Here is a 20,315-nt window from a genome sequence, read left to right on the forward strand (position 1 = left end):
GTGGTTAAACAGCTGGCTTCACATGCCAATAGAGTTTAGCCTAAGACTGCTTTGTCCATGCTACCAGTAGGATAGCTGGTCTATAAGGTTGACTTACAACCAATCACCATAAGGGTTGTTTGGACTGATACAAGGTGATCACTAGAACTAGTGAGCATCATATATCAGGCCAACTTCTCACACCTGGGAAATTCTAAGGAAAGGAATCTGCAGCTAGATGTCTATCAGATTAGGCTGAGCACCTTGATGAAGTTGAAGTGGCTGTCTGTATAAGGCGCCTCTGCTAAAGCCGGAAAAAGAGAAGATTTATGCCGTTGGTGTGGCATAGCAGATAGAGGTCCATGAAGGACACTGTGGCCCTCCCCTCTCTGAAGCACAAGAGAGGACTGTCTTGTCCCCCAGAAGCCTGGTCCCCTTCAAAGGGCATGCCCACAAGGGATGACTGGACATCACATAAAAAGCCTGCAGACCGTAGCCAAGCGGCAATGCTAGAGCAAATTGCTTGCCTGATGACGCCCATGGTGGCCAGACCGCAGCGGATTGCAAATTTGGCAGCATCACAATCATTCTGCATGATCTGGGTCAGTATATGGTAGTGTTGGCCAATTTCATGACCTGCATTGTAGTCAATCTGTCACGACCATGGAATATAACACATGGGACCTGCCTTGTGAAGGAGGGACACTAAGCGGGTCTGAGGCAGAAGGCTAAGCTTTGGGAAACCTATTCAGCCTTTGTCATAGCGGCGCCTACTTGGAATCGGAGAGCACATTGAGCACCTCGTATTCCAACGTCAATGGAGTCTGCATCAGCTTGGCGTTCTGAGAACTGCTGTGGCTCATGGAACCAGAGTCGGAGCCAGTATGGGTGCTGGAGAAGGTCCGGTGATGGGTTCAGAGGGTCCAACTGGTGCCAAGGGCAAACCTGCTGGCAGTATACCAGATGTAGGGCATGTCGGCTCCTTGGGGCTCGCAGGTGCACTAGATGGAACCAGAACTGATCTGAAGAGTCACAGCATGGCATTGTGGAACTCTTCAATCTGCGGTGGTGTCACAGATGGCCCCGGAAACTCGAGTTGTGCTGGTAGTAGTTGCAGGATGGGCTCCGACATCAACCGGCTTCGGGAAAGAGATTGAAAGGGATGGTGTGCCCTTGCGCCTTGTCACGAATATGAGAGTGGCAGAAAGGGGACACATCCCACTTGGACTTTTATGTTTATTTCTCGCACTTAAAGATTTGGATCGCAATGATGAGCGACCTCTGGATCGATTCCTATGACTTCTACAGCAGGACTGAGACCGACCCTTGAACCTGGACATTCACTAAATGGAGTCTGCTGATGCTTGGCGACATATAGCTTCCCCTTGTGGCCTTGTATGGCCTTCGGGTTTATCTATGCACAGTCATTGAAGGCCGAAGAGTTGTGACTCGACTCAAGGCACTACGGGAAAAATTGATGAGGATCTGTCAGACCTTTCTTTGCGAAAGTCCTTACAGGGTTTGAAACCTTTTACATTGGGAGGTGAAAATTACCTTGACACCGAAAAATGTATATAAAAAAAACGGTCTTAAAGAGATGAAAGGTAGCTTTGGATTCGGGTCTGTGGCATGAAAAGAAAGGAACTGATGTCAGTGTGAGGGAGTGATGGCTCTATGCCCCACCTATTATTTGAGAGGATTAGCACTGTCTGATCGGCTTCGATCTAAAAAGAATTTACAGATTCACCTACTCTGCCTTACTAATTCAAGGAGGAATGCTGAGCAGAAGAGGCACAGGAAGAGGGTGGTTATAAGGCTAGACCACGCTGCCTTGGAAGGCCACCATTCCAAACATTAAAATGCATGCCAGGGATAGGTTTAGCAATATCTCTTCATTTAACAATATAAAACAAAAAATAAGGGTACAGGCAGAGCATGGGATATTTCTAACCAAGCAACTGTTTTGTGAGGTGGAGCTTTCAGCTCCTATTACATATTGGTGTTTTACAGATCATAAGCTTGAAACTAAATAGTTGTTGCAATCTGTTCCTGAAATATAAACAGTAGCAAGTTTAGACATCTGCAATAAAACTAACTAATCCACGACTTAAGAGATTTAAAAAGACACACAGTAGCCAAGGGTTCTCATCTTCAATTCATTTATAAAAGCAAAAGTAGCTTTACCAGCATCTAAAGCATTCTTAAAATCTTCACTCAAATGAAAAAACAGACTTTAATTGGGAACTGCCTAAACAACTATATGCTTAAAGTATTTAATTCACGAAGGAAACATTGTATACATAAATCCACAACAGCAAGGACAGAAAAGTGAGGCTGTTAAAAAGCTTTATTTTAAGTGGGTATCAGAAAGTCCTTCAAATGCAAACTAGACCACAGAATAATAATACCAACAAAGTGTTAAATTCATTAAAAATGGTAAACTGGTTCTGTGTTTTCATCCATTATACCTCTGCACCATGTTGCTGTGGAAATCGCCCCAGCTAATAATCTGTTTCAATAACTGAAAAGCAAATAAAATAAAAATAAAAAACTTTAAAAACCTACATTACATTGGTCTGAAACCTGTATTTTATAAACTTCAGATGGGCCCATATGTACTGCAATGAAAAGCAGTTTGAACTGTGGCTGACATACACGCGCTCACATGTTTGCCGTATTAATATTATTTGTAATCCTGTATGGGGTTTTCATTACAAGCAAGACAATCGCCCAAAGAGGTCGGAATTGTGTTTCCTCCTTAATAATTTTCAAATGGAATGCCTAAAAAACTTTTTTGACTACTGGAAGATAACCGAATATGGCAGTGCCACGGGAACGGAATGTTGTGGTAAGGAAAAAACCTCTGTTCTGAAAGAATACAAAAAATATATATCTAAATAACCCTAAATGCATAGGTTGAAGGTTGGTTGTTTTTTTAATGTCTGGCTGAGTGATACATCGATGTTACTGATAAATGCTTACTTTGCATTCAGCTTGTAGTTGATGTTTGATACAGAAAGAGTTAATTGTTGAATTCTTAAGCTAGGAAAGCCTACTTGTCGATTTATGTGCACAAACCATACTCGCCTCTCCAATCTCCTGGACAAACTGCCTTCGCGTTCTCCTTTTCTCTTACTACTGCCTGTTTCCGGACACTTATTCATCCCTACATTTTGTGATGCACATGTCGAGGACCAGAGACTTTTACTGCTGCTCAGTAAAGTTACCTACGAGCAGCATGCGGCTTTGGAGAGGAGGGAAAGCCTTAACCTTGAATTTACATGAATTTTCGATTCAAAACAGGTCTTGAAAATTAGCTGTGTGAGGACAAGTCTCTAATTCGAAGTTTAAACTTATCATTCCAGAATAGCAATCCACAGTCCTTGGCAGAGAATGTATTTGAGGTATCACTTTTCCCAAGTTAAACCTTCTTTGGGACTCTTTTTTTCCCATCAACTCGATCACACTTCTGGGATGTTGTGCCAGTGTTTATTAGCTTTTTCATTAAAGATACTTTCACTGTACTAGATCTACACACCACAAAAAGCTGAAGGACCATTCTTGGAAAGTATAGTCGTGTCTGCCTGAATCTTTAAAGAACACATGCATTATTGACAGTCCCATGTGGCACATAAGAGATTTCGGAAAACTAGCGGGACAAGAGGTCTGCACTTGCTAGCCATCATATATATATACAACCCTAAAATGTAGTTGCAGAGAAACCACAGATAAGATGACTCTCTCCGCTGCTAAAATCAAAGGAGGGATTTGATGAGATACTGAACTGTCCTTTTGGGTTTTTGACGGTAACAAAAAGCATGAACTGCTGCAACTTCTTGAGACTGATAACCCAAACTCAAGGTTTAACAGGTAAAGCAGTGAAACTAAAGACAGGCCAAAAGGGTCTCAAAACGACTGTATATCATCCAAAAACTGGTTATCCGCAAACTCTGAATTTTGTTCAGCATCGCACTCCACCACAGACTCAGCCTTTTGTATAGCATCGCACTCCACCAGGTCTTCTGCAGGTTGTGTTTCTTCAGTAGCCTGAATTCCAGCCACAGGCGTATTTGCCGTAGAGCTATGCAGCTCCAAGACAGACTTGAACTTTGCAAGGGTTGCGTTTGTGCGAACCCCTAAAGGATCAAAATGAGTGCGGCTAACAAGAAATCCAGCTTGCGTCAGATACTGCAAAAACTTGTTCAATCTGCAACAAAAAACAAATGGAATTTTTTTTCATTGACTCTGCCTAAAAGTAGGAAGACTGGTTTAAAATTTGTGTGGCGTCCTTACTTTGGTGAGTTCATTCCTCGAATGCTGTGTCTGTGGATGCTGTAGTAAAAGCAGGGGTGCTCGGTACGTGCTTCAAACTTCTGACGTTTTGTCCCTGATTTAAAGATTTCAATATTTTTCCTCTTGCCTAAAACATAAAAAATGTCAACAGTATCAAAGAAAAGTTCAAATTAACAGCCACAATGAAAAATAAATGCGAACTAGGTCTTTTTACGGTTAGCGTTATTTTTCCCCAATACTATATAACGATATAACTAAACACAAACAGACCAGGGGTGAGAACCCTTTTTCGCCTACAAACTTGAAGAAGCTTGTTTAAAAACTGAGATCATGACGAAAACTGCAAAGTTCAAAACCACAGTGGGAGACAGTACTGCAAAAGCAGGCTTTGTATAACAAAAAAATCAACAAAAACATTCTCAGTGGGTAATTCTCCAGAAAGAAGTATATGCACGTATATTCTTTCACCCCCAAAAAAACTTTTTTGTAAGGACATTCCCACCAGGCTACGTTTTGCATAGATTATCCAACATAGCAACTTTTGAAAAATGCGTAAACTTTGTATCAGGTGTCAGTGACACCCAGTACTTTAGCTCAAAAATACCCATCAGCCTGCTGATGGGTCATCAGGATATGCAGGGCACCCCTCAGATTCCTTTGTGTGACTGTCTAGAGTGAATGTACAAACGCCCAACATTCACCCTCTCTCAGACATGGATTCCACGAGTGGGCCGGTAGGAAGAGGCACAGAATGGTAAAGAAAGAAAAATACCCATTTTCAAAGAGTAGCATTTTCAAACCTGCAATTTAAAAACCATTTTATCTAAAAGGTGTACATTTCAGTGAGTTCAGGGACTCCAAATCTCTATCTCTTCCTAATCGAAAGTTACTCGTGTAAGAGGTTACAAGGCAGTTCCAATGATAACATATGGGTGAGATAGTTCAGGTAATTGTGAAAAACAAAATTGGCAAGATTACACTTTTAAGACATGTAAAATACCACAGTGCGTGTCCTGCTTTTAAATACACTGCACTCTGACCAAGGGGCTACCTAGGGCTGACTTAAGGGGTGCCTTACCTGTAGTAAAAAGGAAGGATTTGGGTCTGGCAAGTGGTTGCACTAGCCAGGCTGACATGACAGTTCAAAAACTGCAGAGACTGCAGCGGCAGGCCCCAAACAAGTTTGCAGGACTACACATGTGGGTGGCAAAATCAGTGCTGCAGACCCGGTAGTAGCATTTGAATTTCAGGCACTGGTCACATGCAGTGCACTATACTAAGGACTTACCAGCAAATCAGATATGCTAATCATGAATAAATCAACCACCAATCCGATTTGCACAAGGAGCTCTTGCACTTTAGCACTGGTCAGCAGTGGTATAGTGCCTAGACTCCGGAAACCAGAAAAAACTAAATGCCACAGTCAACGAGCATTTGCAATGCAATAGGTCTCGCATTACTGAAAGTTTAAGCTATTGGCGTTGCACATCTGTCACACCCACACATATTACATAAGGTACGCATACACAGAAGAGACAGAGCGTACATACACACACACAGAATAGATCAGGTATACACACAGAGGATGCAGAAGGTACACACCTACAAAGTAAAGAGTTCGTAGTAACCAACAGAGCAAAAAGCGGCTATAACGCCAAAGTGGACACAAAATGTGTGGCTCCTGAAGATACAGAGGGTACATAGATACCTAAAACACAGAGGATACGCACATGCACACAGTGGATACTGAGTGCATATGCCAACAGAGGAGAGAGAGAGGGTCTATGTCCATAGAGGTTTCAGAGGCTGTACACACAGTGGATACAGAAGGCATGCACCCACACAAGACACAAAACATACACAACTGCAGAGTGTGCAGGCACACAGAAGAAACAGAAGGCACACACACAGAGGGTGCAGAAGGTTTAGGCTGATTTAGGATGGAGAGGCTATACACCCACAGAGGACACAGAGGGTATACACACAGAATACAGAACACATGCACCCATACAGGACACTGAGCATATACAACCAGAGTACAGGCACACACAGGAAACAGACGTACATACCCACAAGAGATGCTTAGGGTATACTCCCACATGGAATGGAGAGAGAATACACACAAAGGAAGCAGATGGGTCACCCATATATATACACCCACAGAAGACAGTGGGCAAACACCCACAGAAGACACAGGAGGTAGAAATCTGCAGGATGCACACACCCACTGAAAGTACAACAGCACGGAGGGCAGACAACCACAGAACCCTGCCAAGTCACACATATGTCTTCTTCTCTAAGAGGAGTTGCATTAGTCTGTGACCTCCTGGTGCACCAGCCTCACCCGGGCAATAACAGGCCACAATGCCCACAGATGAGACTCAATCAGTGGGGAGTAAAGCGTGGACCCTGTCCCTGTCTGCCTTTCAATACAATAATTACAATACACGATGCCAAAATTTTGTATTGTACACCGTGCTTTCTGATAACGTTGCAGCTTTATGGTGCTGTAAGATATGTAATAGCCCATCGAAGCAGTGCTCTTTTCATCGACTCAGGAGGAGTAAAGCATCCGTCGGCCTTGTGGGTACAAACTTGGGACCTGCAGGCTGCAAGTTGCCCACTGCAGCAAGCGATAAACTCACTGAGCTATTTCCAACCCATCCCACCTTTCCTCAAAAACAGAAAAAGTCACTTCAGCTTTTTAGGGTTTTTGCGCTCTTTTTTAGTGTTTTGCAATATCTTTTTAAATATTTGCCTTTTTCATTACATTGTATTCAAAATAATTATTAATATTAAGTACTGGACAATAACGAGAGGGGCAAGAAAGAGAGCCCGCTGCAGAGAGGGATACCGCCAGAGAGAGAGAGAGAGAGAGAGAGAGAGAGAGAGAGAGAGAGAGAGAGAGAGACCGGCAGAGAGAAAGAGAGAGAGACTGCGTGAGAGAGAGAGAGAGAGAGAGCGCACTAAAGAGAGAGACAGCCTGAGAGAGAAAGCATGAGAGAGAGAGCGACAGAGAGAGATAGAGACCGCGAGAGAGAGAGACCGCTGGGGAGAAACAAATGCGGCAACAGAGAGATACTGCCATAAAAGTGCGTCACAGAGATTGCTGTAGAGAGAGCGAGAGATTGCTGCAGAGAGAGAAGGCTGTAGAAAGTGATGCTGCCAAAGAGAGCAAGAGAAGCTGCCGTTTTGTTAGAAGGTATTACAGTGCAAGCAGAGACAAAGTACAGTGCTGTTCGTAAGCAGACAAACTGAGTGTGCTGTATGTGAGCAGAGACAGGCTGCAGTGCTGTTTTAAACAGAGATAGATTCCACATGCTATTTGTAAGCAAGGATTACAGTGCAGGTTGTAAACAAAAACAGACAACAGTGCTGATGGTAGACAAGGATTACCGTGCTGCCGCACATGTGAGAAGCAGGATTCTGTGCACAGATGGACTCGCCGCTCTTGCCACATAATCCACTGCCTGCTGCACATGTGAGAAGCAGGATTCTGTGTAAAGAGGGACTCGCCGCTCTTGCCACATAATCCACCGCCGACCGCACGTGAGGCACAAGTTACTACTTGTGTAACGATATATCTGTAAGAGACATTAGTCCGTATTAGATTCCTTACCTTAGAATATCCCCAGGCGTCAGACTGGATCCGGAAAGTTTTGCGTAGCAGTACCCTTGCGCGTCGGTAGGCGTCGTCTGCGGCTCCGCGTCCGTCGTCGGCGTCGTGGGCGCTGTGATGACGTCGTCGGAGTACTTAGACGCCGCCTCCGCGTGCTGACGTCAGTTCTTAGCCACAGCTTTTCCGCGCCAGAAGCGCAGAGCCATGACAAAAACCGACACTGGTGCCAAAAAACTAGGGCCCTGAAAGGGGATGACCTTAACCCTAGATATCGGTTCGCAGAACGGGGAGGATGGGTGGGTCGGTAAGGAATCTATCACTAACTAATGTCTCTTACAGATATATCGTTACACAAGTAGTAACTTGTGCATCTGAAAGAGACACGTTAGTGATAGATTCCTTACCTTAGAATAGATACCCCAGCAATACCATCCCCGTGGTGGTGGGTCTGCGAACCAATATTTACACCAGAAAGTCCTGGAGAATGGAACGGCCGAAGTAGCCGTCCCTCCGGACTTGACTGTCCAGGCAGTAGTGCCGTGCAAACGTGTGCAACGAGGCCCACGTAGCTGCCTGGCAAATGTCCTGCGAGGGCACACCTCGGCCCAAGGCAGTTGTAGTGGCCGTGGCTCGAGTGGAATGAGCCCTCAGCCCAACAGGGGGTTCCTTCTTAGCCAAGGAGTAACACGCCTGGATGCACATGATAATCCATCGAGAGATGGTCCGTTTGTGCACCGCTTTCCCTTTCTTAGCGCCCGCATACCCAACAAAGAGTTGATCATCCACCCGGAACTGGCGTGTGCGATCTAGATAGAACGAGAGCGCACGTTTTGGGTCCAGACGGTGGAGCCTCTCCTCCTCTCTCGAGGGGTGCGGAGGCGGAAAGAAGGTGGGCAATGTGATGGACTGCCCAATGTGGAAGGCCGTGACCACCTTAGGCAAGAAGGAGGGCCTAGTCCTCAAAACAACCTTGTCCGGATGGACTGAAAGGAAAGGAGGCTTGCAAGATAGAGCCTGGAGCTCACTCACTCTCCTGGCAGAGGTGATGGCTACCAGGAAGGCAGTCTTCAAAGAAAGAAGGCGAAGAGGGCAGTTGTGAAGTGGCTCAAAGGGAGCGCACATCAGAAATGTTAGAACCAGGTTCAAGTCCCACTGAGGCATCACGAAGGGAACAGGAGGGAAGGTATGAGTGATGCCCTTCAGGAATCGATTTACGATAGGGGACTTGAACAAAGAAGGTTGGTCAGGCAGCCTCAGAAAGGCCGAAAGAGCCGAAAGATAGCCCTTGATAGTGCCCAGAGCAGAGCCCTGCTGGGCAAGATAAAGAAGGAAGAGAAGAACCTCAGAGAGAGGGGCATTGAGGGGATCCACAGCCTTTGCTGTGCACCATGACACAAATCTGTTCCACCTGCAGGCGTATACCGTCTTTGTGGAGGGACGCCTGGCTGCCAGAATGATGTTGCAAACCTCAGGAGGCAAGTCAAATGGCCACAACTGTCGCCGCTCAATCTCCAAGCATGGAGGTGGAGACTGGACAGGTTCGGGTGGAGGACCGTCCCCTGCTGCTGCGACAGAAGGTCCTCCTGAAGAGGCAGACGAACCGGGGGATCGACTGACATAGTGAGTAGCTCGGGATACCAGTACCTTCGTGCCCAGTCCGGAGCCACAAGGATGACTTGTGCCCGGTCGTGCTTGATCTTCTTCAGCACTCTGGGCAGAAGAGGTATAGGCGGAAAGGCGTACAACAGACCGCAGCTCCACTCGCGACGAGAAGCGTCTCTGAGCGAGTGCCGCCTTGGAAATTCCAACGCGCAGAACTGATGACATTGCGCGTTCTCTTCGGTGGCGAATAGATCTAACCAAGGCTCTCCCCATCGCAGAAAGAGGCCTTGCGCCACGTCCGAGTTCAGACGCCATTCGTGATCCATCGAGCACCGACGGCTGAGTTCGTCGCCCTGGCGTTCAGAGAACCTGCCAGGTGTTGAACCCCCAGAGTCACGCCCTGATGTTCCAGCCATTGCCAGAGACGCAGAGCCTCCTGGCAAAGGGTCCACGACCCCACTCCACCCTGTTTGTTGCAGTACCACATGGCGGTGGTGTTGTCCGTGAACACCTGCACTGCACTCCCTCGGACAGACAGGAGGAATGCTTTCAGTGCTAGACGAATCGCCCGCAGCTCCAACAGATTGATATGGAGCCGGGACTCCGCCGGAGACCAGAGTCCTCTGATCTCCGCCTCTCCCAAGTGGCCTCCCCAGCCCTGGAGGGACGCGTCCGTCACAACTACGTGCTCCAGTTTGGGAAGGGAGAGGGATCTGCCGTTGACCCAATCGCGGTCCGTGAGCCACCACTGCAGCTGTCTCGCAGTGCCCTCCGAGACCAGGACATGGTCGGACAGGTTGCCCCGGTGCTGGGCCCACTGAAACTTCATGTCCCACTGCAGAGCCCGCATCCCCCACCGTGCGTGATGCACCAGAAGGATGCAGGAGGCCATAAGCCCCAGAAGCCGCAGCGTCAACCTGACCGAAACCCGGGAAAACGGCCGGAAGATCGGAATCAGAGCCTGTATATGCTGGACCCGCTGTTCGGGCGGGTAAACCCGAAACTGCGCCGAGTCGAGAACCGCTCCGATGAAAAGGAGCTTCTGAGAGGGGCACAGGTGTGACTTCGGCACATTGATGGAAAATCCCAGCAGGTGCAGGAGATCCGCCGTAGTCTGGAGGTGGCTGACGACTGCCTGGGGCGAGCCCGCCTCCAACAACCAGTCGTCTAGGTAGGGAAAGACTGATACCCCTTACCTGCGCAGGTGAGCTGCGACCACCGCCATCACCTTCGTGAACACCCGTGGGGCGCTGGTAAGGCCGAAGGGGAGCACAGTAAACTGAAAGTGCTCGTTGCCTACCGTGAACCGCAGGTAACGCCGGTGGGCCGGCAGGACGGGGATGTGGAAATACGCGTCCTGCAAGTCCAACGCTACCATCCAGTCTCCTGGGTCTAGGGCAGCCAAGACCTGAGCCAGTGTCAGCATTTTGAACTTCTCCTTCCGGAGGAAGCCGTTGACGTTCCTCAGATCCAAGATAGGGCGTAGGCCCCCTTTGCCCTTCTTGGGTACCAGGAAGTAGTGGGAGTAGCAACCACGACCTACTTCTGGCCCAGGAACGCGCTCGATGGCCCCCTTGGCCAAGAGGGCCGAAACTTCCTCCTGCAGGAGCCGCAAGTGATCCCCCGATACGCGGTGGTGTTGCGGTGGCATGGCTTGAGGGGTCGTCTCGAAGGGGAGGGAGTAGCCCCTTCGGACGATCTGCAGCACCCACCTGTCCGAAGTGACTGTGCGCCAGTGAGAGTGGTGATGGCGAACCCTGCCTCCCACTGGCGTCACATGGGCCGAAAAGCACTGACTAGGAGGGTTTAGAGGCGGATGCTGCGGGGGCAGGTGTGGACTGGCTCCGCTTGTTTCCCCGACCGCCTCCACGGCAATTTCCACGGCCGCCGCCGCGCTGGACGACAGTTTGCGGCGAGTGGCTGGCGGCACGTGTGGGGGCGCCCCTTCCTTGGCCACGAAAGGAGCGAAAGGCACCCATTTGCTGGCGCGGGGCCGAGAGGCCCAAGGACTTGGCCGTAGCCCTGGAGTCCTTAAAGCGCTCAAGCGCGTGGTCTGCCTTGTCGCCAAAGAGGCGACGGCCATCAAACGGCATGTCCATGAGTGTTTTTTGGACGTCTGCCGAGAAGTTGGTGGATCTCAGCCAGGCGTGGCGTCGTATCGCCACCGTCGTAGCCATCGCTCTGCCCAGCGAGTCAGTAGTATCCAGTCCGCACCTGATTGAATACTTTGCTGCGTCCCGGCCCTCCACTAGGGCTTGGCAGAGTTTGGCCCGTACCTCCAACGGACACTCTGGCAGCACTTCCGCCACCGATTCCCACAGAGAGTGGGTGTAACGGCCCAAGAGGCATGCGGTGTTGGAAGACCGCAGTCCCAAGCTAAGGGACGAGAATACCTTCTTGCCATAGGCCTCGTACCTCTTGGATTCCCGATCGGGGGAGCCGTCGGGAATGCAGTCTGGGAGTTAGAGGCCTGGATAACCAGACTCCCGGGGGTGGGGTGGGTGGACAGGAAACATGGGTCGCCCGGGGCCGGGTGGTGGCGTCTGGCCACGTTCCTATCTACAGGCGAACCTGTAGCGGGCCTGGACCAAGTGCCCAAAAGAACGTCCGTCAAGGCCTCATTAAACGGCAGCAGAGGCTCCATGGAGCATGACTGCGGCTTAAGGACCTCAGTGAGGAGGTTAGTCCTCACGGCCGCGACGGGGAGCTCAAGGCCCAAGGCCTTAGCAGCCCTCATCAACACCACACTATAAATAGCGCCCTCCTCCGAAGCCATGGTAGGAGGAGAGACAAATCCAGTGTCTGGAGAGGTGTCCAGGCCACTGGCCTCCCCAAGGTCTCCTGTCCAGTCCATGTTAGACTGACACTCCCTGGTCAGAGGGTCCTCAGACCCCTCCCAATTCTCCTCGTCCCCCATCTCCTGAGATTCAGGGTCATAAGTGAATGGGGTCGGTTCATAGAAATGAAAATCTCCGAACGGCGTAGAGAGCGGCGCCGATAGGCGTCGTCCCGACGTCGGAACCCATTGAGAGGAGGCATCGGGACGGCGCCGCCCGAGGACGACGCCGGAGGGGACACCACACGGACCGACGCCGGGGGGGTCTTAAGGTCCACCGGTGACGATCCATCGCCCGAGGAGGGTCCAGCGGCGCCGGGCCCGAAGGCACCGACAACGCTGGGGCCGCTGTACCCTGCCGCGTGGGCCCGAGGGCACCGGCGGTGTCGGGATCGTGGAGCCCTGCGGCGCCGGGCCCGAAGGCGCCGGCGGCGTCGAGGCCGAAGCACCCGACGGCGTCGGGGTCGTAACCCCCGACCCTCTAGGGCCCCCAGACGGGTTCACTGGGCCCGAAGGCGCCGCGGAACAGGTCTGAGGAGAAAGGGACCTGATGGCCATGAGGAAACGCTCGATCTCCTCCGGCGTCGCGTTCAGCCCAGGGACCGGGGGGTATGGGGCCGAACGCGGCGCCCGCGACTCTCGAGGAGCCGCGTGGGCGGTGTCACCCGAACCCCCGGCCGCATCGCGCGAGGGTCGGGGGGAGTCAGAAGAGCGATGATGTCTCTTCGACTTCTTATGTTTCTTACCTGACGACTTGGACCCGGAGGAGTGGCGCCAACTCCCGGAGCTGTGACGGCTCCGTCCCCGCCACCTGTCCCTCGACCTCCCGTGGGACCAGGACCGGGACCTCACACGGCGCGGGGCCGACTGGCGGATCTCGAGTCGCCTGCGGGACCGCTCCCGCCTGGCCTTCCTCGAAAGGGCCCGACAGTCGGAGCAGGCCTCGTCGTCATGGTCGACGCCCAAACAAATCAGGCACAAGCGGTGGGGATCCGTGACCGACATGGTACGGTCGCACTCGTCGCAATGCTTGAAGCCAGGCATCCCTAACGGCACCGTTGGAGTCGTCAAGACTTCGAAATGGATCAAAAGATCACAAAAGTTTAGTCAAAAAGTGACTAGGGAACTGCTCTTTCCAGATCTGCGCTGGCTGGCGCGGAAAAAAGAAGAACTGACGTCAGCACGCGGAGGCGGCGTCTAAGTACTCCGACGACGTCATCACGGCACCCACGACGCAGACGACGGACGCGGAGCCGCAGATGACGCGCAAGGGTACTGCTACGCAAAACTTTCCGGATCCAGTCTGACGCCTGGGGATATTCTAAGGTAAGGAATCTATCACTAACGTGTCTCTTTCAGATAAGCAGTATTCTTTGCAGCGATGGACTCGCCGCTCTTGCCACATAAGCCACTGCCTGCCGCACATGTGAGAAGCATGATTCTGTGTACAGATGGACTCGCCGCTCTTGCCACATAATCCACTGCCTGCCGCACATGTGAGAAGCAGGATTCTGTGCAGACATGGATTCGCCGCTCTTGCCACATAATCCACCGCCTGCCGCACATGTGAGCAGCAGGATTCTGTGTAAAGATGGACTTGCCGCTCTTGCCACATAATCCAACGCCTGCCGCACATGTGAAAAGCAGGATTCTGTGCACAGATTGACTCGCCGCTCTTACCACATAATCCACTGCCTGCCGCACACTTTGCAAATTTCAACAAATAATGTTTCTGATCCAGTGGATCAACAGTGATTCAAGTTGCTGCACAGAGGATGCGGCGCTGGGTCTGAAATAGTTGTACATGTTTAATCTTCACTTTTAGGCCATGGATTGGTGCACTCAGACCATGGAAAGGTGCTAATGGCACCGCAGCAGGTACAGATGGGCTGGGGGAAGAGCCTCCATCTGCAGAAAGAAACAAGCACTTAAAGCGCCTCTATTGGCTTCAGAGGGTGTGAAAGCGCTGTCCTTTTAACCATGGAAATGATGCTTGTTCACCGCTCACACACCTAATGTTCGCTGCGCGGGAGGCAGTTCAAAGGGCCAGGCGAGAAAGCCCAGACGTGTCGACTCTTTCAAAGTTCGATGTCTTGAATACGAAGGGGCCTCCCTAGGGAACACAGACATGATAAACATGAGAGGTCCCAGGGACCTGCAGTGCGAGCATGAAATGCATGTTTTAGACAGTCATTCGGATGCACTGGGTACAAGAGGCCCTTACAAGAACAGTGTACTGGTATAAAGGGGTGATGCAGAGTGCAACCCTACAGCATTCCTACAATCTATTTTACTCTGGGAGGCAGTTCATTAAACAGTGTTTCTGTGCTACAGTGCAGGAGAAAAATACATTTCATTATTCCCGAATAACATTGTGTACAAGATCTGAAACGCTGAAGTGTTCTTTTTTTAAGAAACGCATTTGAATAGCATTGAGATTTCTTTTGTATCGAACTCTGTTAGAAGGTCAAAATAGCTACATAATATCACAGAACACTCTGCGATAATGTACCTTTCATTTCATAATGAGAAACATAATTTGTAAGAAAATAAAAACACGAGTAGTGCGTGCGAGTGCCACAGCGAGCCATGTGGTTTCCATTATCGCGCCCGTGTTTGGGCACGATATTTGAAACCACATGGCGGCTAGTGCGCGTAATCGACACCAATAGGCCATGGGTGGAGCAATGCTCCCGCCTTTGGCCAATTGTGTGCAGTCTTTGTTAAAAAGACGCACGCAAAGGCCAATAGCATGGCCCAAAAGGAAAAGCACACGCACGAGCGTATGCGATTCCTAGGGTAGTTTTCAAACCCCCCTACAAAAAGTTTCGCAGAAGTAAAAGGACAGGGGAAAAACATGCCAAAGATGACCGGTCTAACACTGAAGGTTACACAATACAACCTTGACATCTAAGATAAAGCGAACAATGGACCAGACCCTCAATGATGAATAGATGCCATAATTGTGATGATTGCAACACCATTCTGTAAGATATGTGAGCTCCAATATTGTTATTATGTAACTAACAATGTGTTGAAATTAATACAAGAGTTATTTTAAAAAAATATTAGGGATAAGAAAAAAAGTTTTTTATACTCCACATCCAACAGCATCATCTCCATAAGAACATGAAGGAGTTGGACTAGAGGACCTGCACGCTGCCAATCTAACCCAGGGAAGAAGATCCATGTCAGGAGAGAAGAGAGGGTGAATAATCACTGCAAATTTTCTGCGATTCAAGCAAGTCCAGAGCATCTCAAAAGTGAGTCTGTTCTAATAAAGTATAGGATTGAGTGACTAAACCATCCTTTGTCAAAGGTTGAAATTTGGATGCATGATCAGACAAGAGCAGTAGAGTGTGCCGAGGATTGTAAGATGAGCAATTTTAGCTTTATGTTCCCTGGAAGGTTAAAGCGTCGTATTGTACAAAACAACAAAGGCCATCTGCATGAGAAACGAGTTACCTTTGGAAGCAATCTTTCTGGTGGATTCCTATCTAACCATGGATTCATCACCTAGTGAAGATCCCCAGGGCCCAGTTAGATCTAGCAACTCAAAGCACTGATCCGGAGCGCCGGCAGGTAGAAAAGTGCGACTGTCAATGTAATTCCGCGTTGGAAGTGACAGAGGCGCATTTAAGTGCCACCCATGTGGGCTGACATCAGTTTCTTTTTAGGTCTCGGACTAGCGTCCCACGCAGTTGGCGGAGTCTGAGATTTTATGTTTTGGCAGTATGGGGGCTTGAACCTGCCCCTCTTCTCCATTGGCTGGCCTCGTAAATGCTCGCCAGCCATTGGAGGAGAGGGGCGTCACTCGGTTCAAGCCCAGTCTTTTTGCGATTCGGGGGCGTGTTTTTTAAAGTTTTTAAGCAGTGACGTCATCCGTCACTCAACTGCTAAATACACGCCCCCGAATCGCAAAAATGGCGGCGCTTTTGTTCTGCCTTTTCCCCCCGACCGCCAACGGAATAAGTCGAGTCAGGAGCACGTCTGTTGGCAGGTATGATTCAGTGCAGCCTTGCCTACCCTCCACACAACACCACTTCAAGGACACCAATGACACCCTCTGTGCGCCTTGCACCTTTGGCCCGTACAAGCGTACCAGCCCCCTCTGTGCACCTCGTACCTTTGGCCGTACAAGCGTACCAGCCCCCTCTGTGCGCCTCGCACCTGCCTGCCAAGGACGCCCCCGCACTCTGTGTGCGCAAAGTGCCCCGAGTATGCTGGAGGCGTACTAACAAACTGCATCGCCTGGAAGTGGGTGGAGGTTCACGACGTACACCTGAGCGTACCATTTGCCCAGCACCTTGTCCCTGAGGCCGCGTCACACCAGAGAGCCGCACTGTACTTAAGTACAGGCCGCCCCGTGCCGCTGCCGCCTCTAGGGGAATCTGCCTGCCAGAGAGGACGTCTGCCCCAAGCCGGACCGGCTCGACAAGACCAGCGCCCAGAGTCCGTCTCGCACCCAGCGTTTGCCGCACATCAACAGGTACTGGGCATCCCTTCCAAGGCCAGAGCTGTACTGTACCCCCTTGGGGCGCCCTTAAATCCTTCTGCACATTTGGGGGAAGTTAAAGTATTGAAAAAGCATTAAAGAAGGAACTTAAAAGTATTTTACAAGAAATAATGCGACCAAAGAGAACGACTTCTAACAAGAATGCCTCTGCTTTAAATCCCTCAATAGCTACTCAGCCTCTCATCCTTATATTGGTAAAAGAAATAAGTATCACCAATTTGGACTCGACACTAGCCTTAGTGCAGAGCGCATCGGAAGTGCACCCATCCGTACGGTACAGGCATATCCCATTTTTTGAGAGCACGTGAGGCACTAATTTTATTGGCTATACCAGGTAAAGTAACATCACAAATCTTATGCAGACAGTCCAAAAGATGATCGATGCCTGAAGAAAATGAACAGGCTGCGTGCCCCTGCACAGGACCCTGAGCAGTCACTTTCAGCACAGAGCTGTCAGCATGTTGTGAACGTCTGCGAAGACACCTACAACTCCCTCCATCTCAGGGGTGGCGGCCCAGCCTCTGGTGCATGTGTGGCATTGGTGTTGACCTCTTCAAACCGTATGTGCTAATTGACAATAGTTAAAATACTATTCATTTGTTTGCGTCAATTAGGCACTTCAGCGGAGCTCTCAAGTTGTCTTCAGTCAAGTCTGAGGAGTTCTGTCAATTTTATATTAATTTTGCTCACATCACGTTGTTTCCTGCTGCTTACCTTCATGTATTTAAACAGGGAACGTTCAGCAAGTGGCACTTTACCATAACGCTAAGAAATGTATATTACAAAGCCAAGACTGAATGATCCTCTCATGGAAAGAGTGTAACAACGTGATAGCTCTGCACCAGCATTAAGACCGTGAAAAATTATTAAGATATAAACCTCATAATTTTGTCCTCGAACTGACTACAGTACACTACAGATCTCTGGACCAATCAAACCATGTTTAACTATTCCACTTAGGAAATAAAATATGACGCCGAAGGGTACTCTTTATACATTATTAGATAACGGTGATCTTACATGCCACTTTGGCTAGTGCACTGGCTAAATTAATCACTGCCACAAACAGGCTTAACAAGAAAAGTGCAGCAAACTGAATAGGTGGCAAAAGCAACTAACACCAAAGAATTTTTGAGAAATACCGTTTGTCAGAGTCCAAGCTGCTCGAGGCAGCTCTAGCTAGATAAAGCGCTGCTTCTGAACAGAGAATGTGACAGCCACAACATTCAGGGGGAAGTTAACTCTAGCGTGGACTGGGTGCTTTATTTCCCCGACACAAACACAGCGCGTGCGCTTGCTGCCTCCCAGACGCTCCAGAAGCTGAGCAGCACTCCACCGTCCAAATGAAATTATTCCAGCCTTGGACACCACACCCTGGGGCCATACAGTACGTGCTAGCAGACAAGAGGGAAAACTCTGACTTATCAGCCCCGGGCTGCGTTCCTTCATTCTTCACTGAAATGCGACGGCGTTTCCACTTGTAGATCGCCCCTTCCCCTTGAGGCCACGCGCTGCCTGCCCAACAAAAACATGGGCTGAGGTTAAACTGCATCCCTCAACAGAAAGCAAAACTGCAGCGCCACGTCTGAACCGGTGCTCAGAGACGTTTTGTTCACTCAGTCGAAAGCTGTTCCGGTACAACCAATACCTTTTCAATTAAACATTTTGAATGCAAAACCAAGGGCACATATAAACATCCTACCAATAAAGAAGAAAAGGATCGGCTTGGAAATCATACTTTAATTTCTTTATGTTTTTTTTTTATAAAGTCTTAAATCACTTGCAAAAGGGGAACTGATAGGAGGAGGAATTTTATGTTCTGTTAGCGAGATATGTGTAGCACATAGCTACTCAAAAGTGTGTCCTAGCGCTGAATCAGGCAGCCGGCAATAACCGTGAAAGTCCTGTTTGGCTTGCTGGAAGAGCCATGTTTTTATTTTTTTCTTGAAAGAGGAGAGTTCCATTGTGGTTCGAACCACTGTGCGTACTGATCGCGAGGCGCACAGGTGCGTGGCTCCAAGGTCAGCAGCAACGTGAGAGCACGAGGCGTAATGGCGTTTCCCCGCTCAGGCCACAAAAATTTGGGCGCCGGTGCTGCTCCCCCGTTCCGATAAGATAGGCTGGGCTTGCTTCCCTGCCCCCTGGCTGTGCTTGCTCCCCTCGCTGTGCTTGCTTCCCTGCATCCTCGCTGTGCTTGATTCCCTGCCCCCTCGCTGTGCTAGCTCCCCTGCCCCCTGGCTGTGCTTGCTCCCCTGCCCCATGGCTGTGCTTGCTCCCCTGCCCCCTGGCTGTGCTTGCTCCCCTGCCACCTCGCTGTGCTTGCTCCCCTGCCACCTCGCTGTGCTTGCTTCCCTGTCCCCTCGCTGTGCTTGCTCTCCTGTGTGTGTGTGTGTGGCTCTGGGTGTGTGTGTGTGGCTCTGGGTGTGAGTGTGTGGGGCTCTGGGTGTGTGTGTGTGGGGCTCTGGGTGTGTGTGTGGGGCTCTGGGTGTGTGTGTGGGGCTCTGGGTGTGTGTGTGGGGCTCTGGGTGTGTGTGTGGGGCTCTGGGTGTGTGTGTGGGGCTCTGGGTGTGTGTGTGGGGCTCTGGGTGTGTGTGTCTGTGGCTCTGGGTGTGTGTGTCTGTGGCTCTGTGTGTGGATAGCTTTTTTTGTAGGTAGCTCTATGTGTGGGTGGCTCTGTCTGTGTGAGGGTGGCTCGGTGTAGCTATTGGCATTGTAAATGACAATGCCTTTTATTTAACGATTAAGCTATTGGCAATGTAAATGACAATGGCATTTATTTATGATTTACAAAAAAAAAAAAAAATGTCATGAGCAATGCCAATAGCTCTACCTTTAATGATGCAGAGACCATTGCATTGTAAATGCTTGTTTTAATCTGTCTGCTTCATCAGACGTGGAGCTTAATGACCAATTGAAAAAACAGCGTACCAATTCTTAGAGAAGGTTGGGTCAGCAACCAGCCATGGAGAGATACAGAAAGATACTTTTTGACAGTGCCAAAGGCAGAGCCCTGAAGGGCCAAACATAAGGCAGACAAGAGAACCATGGATAAAGTTGCAAAAAGGGGTTCAACGGCAGGCGTACAGAGACTTGGTGGAAGGACGCCTGGCTGACAGAAAAACATCACAGACTTTGGGAGGAAGGTTGAAAGCTGGAAACTGTTGCCACTTAATCTCCATGCATGCAGGTGGAGGGTGCACAGGTTTGGGTGCAGAACCCGAACCTGTTCCTGCGACAGAAGATCCTCCAGAAGAGGCAGCCATACTGGAGGACCGATGGATATGCTCAACAGCTCGGGATACCAGACTCGCCGTGCCCAATCCGTGAGTCACATGAATGGCTTGGGCCTGGTCGTTTCTGATCTTCTTGAGAACTCTGGGCAGGAGTGGCATTGAGGAAAAAGCATACTAGAGGCCGAAACTCCACGCAAGATAAAAAGCGTTTGAGCGAGAGTCACTTTGGAAACTCCA

At 49.7% G+C, this 20,315-nt stretch overlaps 1 protein-coding gene across 1 annotated transcript in view; it reads right to left on the reverse strand.

Annotated features, from left to right (window-relative positions):
* Positions 1-2,308: 2,308 nt before the first annotated feature.
* TRMT1L (tRNA methyltransferase 1L) overlaps positions 2,309-20,315 on the reverse strand; it is a 540,757-nt gene continuing 522,750 nt past the window's right edge. Inside the window, exons 17-18 of the mRNA XM_086957219.1 lie at positions 4,273-4,399; positions 2,309-4,186 (exon numbers count right to left, since the gene is read on the reverse strand). Coding sequence (XP_086813345.1) covers positions 3,886-4,186; positions 4,273-4,399 — 428 coding nt within the window. The 3' untranslated portion in view covers positions 2,309-3,885. The remainder of the gene's footprint in view (positions 4,187-4,272; positions 4,400-20,315) is intronic.

Source organism: Lissotriton vulgaris, chromosome 1_1 (assembly GCF_964263255.1).
Source record: "Lissotriton vulgaris chromosome 1_1, aLisVul1.2, whole genome shotgun sequence".
NCBI lineage: Eukaryota > Metazoa > Chordata > Amphibia > Caudata > Salamandridae > Lissotriton > Lissotriton vulgaris.